At 51.5% G+C, this 6,784-nt stretch overlaps 1 protein-coding gene across 1 annotated transcript; it reads right to left on the bottom strand.

The window, feature by feature from the left end:
* Positions 1-219: 219 nt before the first annotated feature.
* On the bottom strand, positions 220-6,549 carry LOC134288349 (uncharacterized). The gene has a single exon (XM_062852936.1). The coding sequence runs from the start codon at positions 6,547-6,549 to the stop codon at positions 220-222; it is 6,330 nt and encodes a 2,109-aa protein (XP_062708920.1).
* Between the last annotated feature and the right edge of the window lie 235 nt (positions 6,550-6,784).

Below are 6,784 nucleotides of genomic sequence, written 5' to 3'. Positions count from 1 at the left end.
CTCAAATTCAAATCTGTCCACTGTCCAACAATTTTAATCTAGGTTTTAATGACTTTTAACTAGTTTTAGGATATATTTTAACAATTCAATGTGTTGTGTTCTAGTTGTAAGCCAATTCTGTTTGTTTTGTCTGCATGTAGCTATAGTTAGGTAGTGATAATTCAATCAATTCTGCATGACACACTCAATACTGTTGCACACGTTGTCGACTCTTACATACTACGATCTTCTACTGTGAGTGGATCGAGTGACCCTGTCGCACCGGGGTGCAGGTTTCTGCTCGTTCGGAACATCCCCCGACCCGTATTGCTTGAAGTCTACTTCAGCGGTACCTCCTACTTCCAGAACTGCCAGTTTCGCTACCGACCGCACCAGCAATCCTGCACTGGATGTCGCTATTTCCGCATTGCGTATACGACCGTCCCGTCCTGGAAACACGCGAACAACTCGTCCTCTGACCCAGCCATTCCGCACTCGATCCTCCACCACAATCACCAGATCGCCGACTTGTACGGGTTTGTATTCTCTGAACCACTTGGTGCGTTTCGTGATCGTTGGAAGATATTCCTTGATCCACCGAGCCCAGAATCTGTCTAACAGTTGTTTGCACAGGTCCCAGTTACACCTCGCTGTCGCCCTCTCCTCGATCGGTTCTCTGGCCGGCTGATTGACGCCACTGGTGCTCAGCATTAGGAAGCAGTTCGGTGTGAGGGCTTCCTGCTCTTCAGAATCGATTGGGAGATATGTCAGCGGCCTCGAGTTCACGATGGATTCCGCTTCCACCAGGAGCGTACGGAGGGTCTCATCATCCGGCTTGCCCCCGATTGACAGTGATGCCAACGCGCTTTTCACCGACCGGACCATGCGCTCCCAAGATCCCCCCATATGCGGCGTGGAAGGTGGATTGAAACGCCACTGTGTATCCGTATTGGTGAAGGTACTAGCGAGGTTGCTGTTGATCTGCTGGAGTTCCATCTTCAGGTCACGGTTTGCACCCACAAAGTTCGTTCCTCTATCGCTAAAGATTTCCCTCGGGGCCCCCCTCCGTGCAACGAAACGCCTTACCGCCATCTTGCAGGACTCCGTTGTGAGGTTGTGCACCACTTCAAGATGCACTGCGCGTATGGTCAAGCAGGTAAATAACGCGACCCAACGTTTCACCTCGCTGCGTCCCTGCTTCACCAACATCGGCCCGAAGTAGTCCACGCCGACGTAAGTGAATGGCCTAACGTGCGATACCGTCCTTGCTTGTGGCAATGGAGCCATTCTCGGGATTTCTGGAACTGCCTTGTAGACTTTGCACCACTGACACAGCTTTCCGGCCTGCTTGAAGGCAACTCTCATCTCCGACACGTGGAACCTTTGACGCATCTCATTTACCGCTGTTTCCGCATTGCAGTGCTTGTACTGCCGATGGTACCAATCGACCAGAAGTGTAGTGCCGCCGTGTCGCTTGGGCAGAATAACTGGGAACTTAAAGTCGAACGAAACCTGCTGTGCACCTGCGATTCTACCGTCCATTCGCATGACGTCCTGCTCGTCCAGAAAAGGAGAAAGCTTGCGAATCTTGCTGGTCCTGTCCAGCTGCAGTTGTTCACCAGCGGGAAGTTGCTGATTACGCTTGAGAATAACGATCTCGTCCCCGAAAGTTTCGTGCTGGATAAGCTTGAAAATGGTTGTCTCCGCTCGTTGTAGTTCATCTCGAGTTAGCCATTCCGTACAACTTGTAGGCTGCTTTTTGACTTTGCAACGAAGATTGTGAACGAACCTGTGCATGTAGGCTACAGCGCGGACCAGGCGCTCCCATTTTGAGAACCGCCCAAACTGCAACAGTTGTTCCTGGGCTACGTCGTGATGAAGGTGAACCGGACGAAGCTCCTCAGACGACTCGTTGCCTTTCATTGTTTGCTGAGGCCACGAATCCGGGTGCTCGTAGAGGAACTTTGGAGCTTGAAACCAGCGACTGCCGGAAGTGATATCGGGGCCTTTTCCCCACTTAGTAGCCTCGTCGGCCACATTCAAACGAGACGGCACCCAGCGCCATTCATCGACCTGCGTGAGATCGTGGATTTCAGTTAGCCTGAATGCGACAAATTGCCGATATTTTCGGGGATCTGCTCGCAACCAGGAGAGGAAGGTGCAGGAATCACTCCAAAACGTTTTGCGCCTAATCGGAATCGTGTGGTTCTCAACAACAGATTTTGAAAGCCTGGCGCCAAGAACAGCTGCTGACAACTCCAACCTGGGAATGGATAATAGCTTCAGAGGCGCAACCTTCGTTTTTGCCGAAACCAACGAGCATCGAACTGTTGTTCCTTCGACAATCCGGAAATACGCCACTGCAGCAAAGGCTTCTTCGGATGCGTCCACAAAAATGTGCAGCTCCGCAGTCCTGTAGTCTTCAGAGGAGTAGCCAGGGAAGTAGCAACGTGGGATTTCGATTCGGTCCAGCTGCTGCAGTAATTTGATCCATCGCTGCCATTGCTCTAGAAGTACTTCCGAAATGCGTTCGTCCCAACCGATCCCAGAGCGCCAGATGTGCTGTACAAGCACCTTTCCGTGGACTACGAAGATGGCTACCAGTCCGATGGGGTCGAAGATGCTCATCACGGTTCGCAGAACTTCTCTTTTGGTCGGAACGGCGTCACTCAGAAGAAGAACCTGGATTTCTTCCCTGAACACTCCTTGGAATACGAAGACATCCGGTTCCGGCTTCCAGGTCATGCCAAGAACGCGTTCGTACGCGGCAGACTTATCGATCCAAACTTTCTTTGCAGATTCCGTTTGTTGTTCCCCGACCCGTGTGAGAACGTGATTCGAGTTCGACAGCCAGTTTCGTATATCAAATCCAGCCTTCGAGTGCACTAACTTCACCTGTTTTGCAAGTTCCACTGCTTCCTGTTCGGTATCCACACTGCACAAAAAATCGTCGACATAATGGTGCTTCGTTATCGCCTCCGTTGCCTGCGGAAACTCGTCGGCAAACTCCTCGGCATTCCGATTTTTTACGTACTGGGCTGCAGAAGGAGAGCAGGTGGAGCCAAACGTCGCTACGTCCATGACGAACACCTCGAATTGCTTGGACGGATCGTCTCTCCATAGGAATAGCTGAGCCGACCGGTCCTCAGGGCGAATCAAGATCTGGTGGAACATCTCGCAGATATCGGCACTTATAGCTACCTCGAACTGGCGAAATGAAGACAGAACGGCCGGAAGCGGTGCGAGAAAATCCGGACCAGACAGAAGAGCAGAATTGAACGACTGGCCTTGAACTTTGGCGGCCGCATCCCACACTAGTCGCACCTTGTTAGGCTTCCTCGGGTTCGTGACAACGTTCAGTGGCAGAAACCAAGTCCGCTTAGGATCGAAGCTAGCTAGTTCATCTGGACTCGCCTTATGAGCATACCCCTTGGCTTGGTATTGACTAATCTGGGTCTTCACGTTGTCGTATAGATCAGGCTTGGATGCTAGACGACGCTTGAGACAGCGGAATCGCTTTTCCGCCATGGGCCGGCTGTTCGGGAATTCCACATGATCGTATTTCCAAAGCAAGCCGGTTTGGAATCGACCTGACTCCTTCCGTACAGTAGTGGCTTCGAGGATCTGCCTGGCACGTTTATCGTCATCGTTTTCTATTGCAGAAGATGTAGCATTCACACTTTCCAATGCGAAGAACTCCTTCACGAGGTCGTGGAGCTCTTGTTCGGGCGAACGGATGGAAATGTGGAATAGCTGGTTAGCGGACTGCTCAACTTCTGTGGATGTGCTTCCATAGACTGTCCAGCCCAATCTACTTTTTGCTGCAATCGGGCTGCCTCTAGCTCCTTCTCTGCTTTTCCGGGTTGTCATCACGAAGGAATTGTCCAAACCGATCAGGATCGTAGGAACGGCGTCTGTGTAGCTGTGGACAGGTAGTCCTTGCAGATGCGGAAACTGTTCGGAAAGTTGGCTGAAATCCAACGACTGCACTGGAAGGTTGAGACTCTTAACGGTATGCACTTCCTTCAAATCGAGCCTCGTTGAGTTCGTTGCACCGGAAATCTGCAGCTTTATCACTTGTGAATCGTCTTCCACTCGTTCAACACCACTGGTCCACTGCAAGCATAGTGGATGTATGGCTCCGGTGACTCCAAGTTTTTCTGCTACCTGCGTTTCCACCAGAGTTTTGGATGAACCATCGTCGAGAAAGGCGTACGTTCTGATGGTTTTGCCATTTCCGTGTAGCGACACCGGAATAATACGGAACAGAACAGCTTGCTGAAACTGCCGATGAACGGTAACCGTGCTTGTAGTCTTTGGAGTGTCGGTTGCTCGGGATAATTGTGGATTCCCTGGATGAAGAAGCTTGTGATGACGATCCTCGCAACTATTCTCCCCACAGTTGCTTGCCTTGCATGGGAACTTTCCGTGAGAGCCCAAACAGCGACGACAGAGAAATCGCTCTTGCACTAGTTTCCAGCGGTCTGCAAGTTGCATCTTCCAGAAGGAGTGGCAGTCCTTTATTCTGTGTCCGTCCTTCTTGCAGGCCGCACAGGGTTTCGGCTTGTTCTCCTGACGGTTGGCGGAAACGCTTTCCACTGCCTTCTCCTCAGAGGTGTGCACGAACATTTTCTCCTTCGTCTTCGGTTTCTCCTGCTTGCCACGATGTCCATCTGCTTCGTTGAGAAACGTCACTTCACTGGCGGCTGTCACGATCTGGTCCATGTAGCTGCCAAACATGGCGAGATCGGCGATGGCATATTGCCGCTTGAAGAGCGACCAGTTTAACTTGAGGGTAGCTGGCAGCTTACTCACCAACTCCTGAAGCAACAGAGGATTCGAAAGGTGGTCCTGTAGACCCGCTGCTTGGAGGTGACTGCAAAGGTTTTTGCATGCCAAACCGAAACCGATCAGACTCTCCAGGTGTTCCGATTTTGGGGTCGGCGTCGCGTGAAGCTTGGAAAGTAGAGAGTTGATGATTTGCTCTGGACGTCCGTACAGCGTTTTCAACGTGTCGATGATTAACGGTACAGAAGATGGATGCATCAGATGGCTTCGAACTGCCTCCAACGCGTTTCCCTTTAGACACCGCTGCAGCCGCATCAGGTTCTCGCCATCGGAATAGCCACACATGTCTGTCGTATTCTGGTAGCAGCTCAGGAACAACGGCCACTCGACTGGATCACCGGTGAAAGCAGGGAGCTCTCTGGGCACGACGTGTCTGGCGGCGAGTTGCTGTGAGGTTGGACCGAATAGCTGCCGCCGAGCAACATCGTTGGCAGCGGAGACGGGAGCGGTGATGGGGGCAGATGCGGGAACCATCGGCGACATTATCGGAGACAATCGAGAGGAAACTGTATGCACGGAGGGGGGAGTAGAATGGGCTTGAGGTGTACTCATATGCGCCGGCACGAATGGTAGAATGGGGGGAAGTAAGCATGGCCCGGTGGGCGGAGGGGGTGTTTTATTTATTTGTTCAACAGCTCGTGTCGGTAGCGACAGATCAACCGAGCTCAAAACATTCAATTGCGGTACAAATGCAGAAATAGTATTGGAGCACGTTTGACTTACCGAGCTGGTGACTTTGTTATTACCGTCGCTGGTAGGCAGATCGTACGCAACTTTGCGCGCTGGCTTTGGCACATTCACCGTCGATGATTGTGTCGGCTGGAAGTGCCGAGGTTCGTCCGGGTGTCGATCTAGGGTCTGGCCTTGACAAGGTGTCTTAGCCAACAACTGTTGCTGGAAACTTAGCTGCTCCATCAAAGCCTCCGGGGTGCGTGTTGGCGAAATGGAGAAATTCACCGCAGTCGGCAATGCACGATGATCCGTCGAAATTGTTGTGCAACCACCTACTGCGCCTTCACAATCGGTTGCACAGTTTACTGCAGTCGTTTGGTCGGTGTTTTTAGCCAGCAGATGTGCGAGCCGATGACGGGTTGGAGCGAACGATGAACTAGCTGCACACTGTACCTTCGGTGCCATCTGATCCACTGTATTCGGGTTGATGGATAACGATCGCATGTCCAGCACACTCGATTCATCCATGATCATGGCACTAGTTGTCACTGCGACCGCTGGAGGGAAATCCTTGGGTATTGTGCCGGTCCGAGACTGAGTACCCACGGGAATCACTGGGGGTTCGGTGGTTGTACTGGTAGTCGGGACAATCTGGCTCTGTACCCAATCGTGAGTCCTCTGCGAACTGCCATGGGACGATCGACGAGTTCTGCCGCTACTGCTACTGCCTTGTCCATCCTCAAGCTGCGCCTGCAGGATTTCGTACTTCCTGGCGAGAAATTCCTTTTCCAGGCGCTTTTCTTCCTCGAGCCGCTGCAGATCGAGAGAAGCACGTAAAGCACGGGAACTAGCCTTGGATGATCTGCTCTTGCGGGAACGGGTGTTGGTCGATCCACTCGGAACATTCATAACCGCAGCGTCATTGTTTGATCCTACTGGATGGCCTACCAAGTTGAGGTTAGGATCACTGTCTCGCTGCAGACCAGTACCTTCTGGCTGCTGCTGATTCGGTGGCACTCCTTGGCCAGAAATATTTGCGGAATTCGGCATCTCCGCGAGATTTCTCTTAGAAATCTAAAAAGTATGTTGGGACAGCAACGGAAAGTTATTCGGACGGTCTCGTAGCACGACTCGTTTGTGGGTTCCACATGAATCAGCTTTTTAGCTGCAATATAGTTTAATCCAATTAGCACATAATTGAACATTAAATGGATAGTTTTACTTACATTTCTAGTCCTCAAATTCAAATCTGTCCACTGTCCAACAATTTTAATCTAGGTTTTAA

Source organism: Aedes albopictus, chromosome 1 (genome assembly GCF_035046485.1).
Source record: "Aedes albopictus strain Foshan chromosome 1, AalbF5, whole genome shotgun sequence".
NCBI classification, from domain to species: domain Eukaryota; kingdom Metazoa; phylum Arthropoda; class Insecta; order Diptera; family Culicidae; genus Aedes; species Aedes albopictus.
Note: the sequence above shows the minus strand (reverse complement) of the source record. Positions and strands in the feature narration are given on the sequence as shown.

Bases quoted from the DNA above. Each gene is read 5' to 3' on its own strand.
- LOC134288349 (XM_062852936.1), bottom strand. From the start codon at position 6,549: ATGCCGAATTCCGCAAATATTTCTGGCCAAGGAGTGCCACCGAATCAG.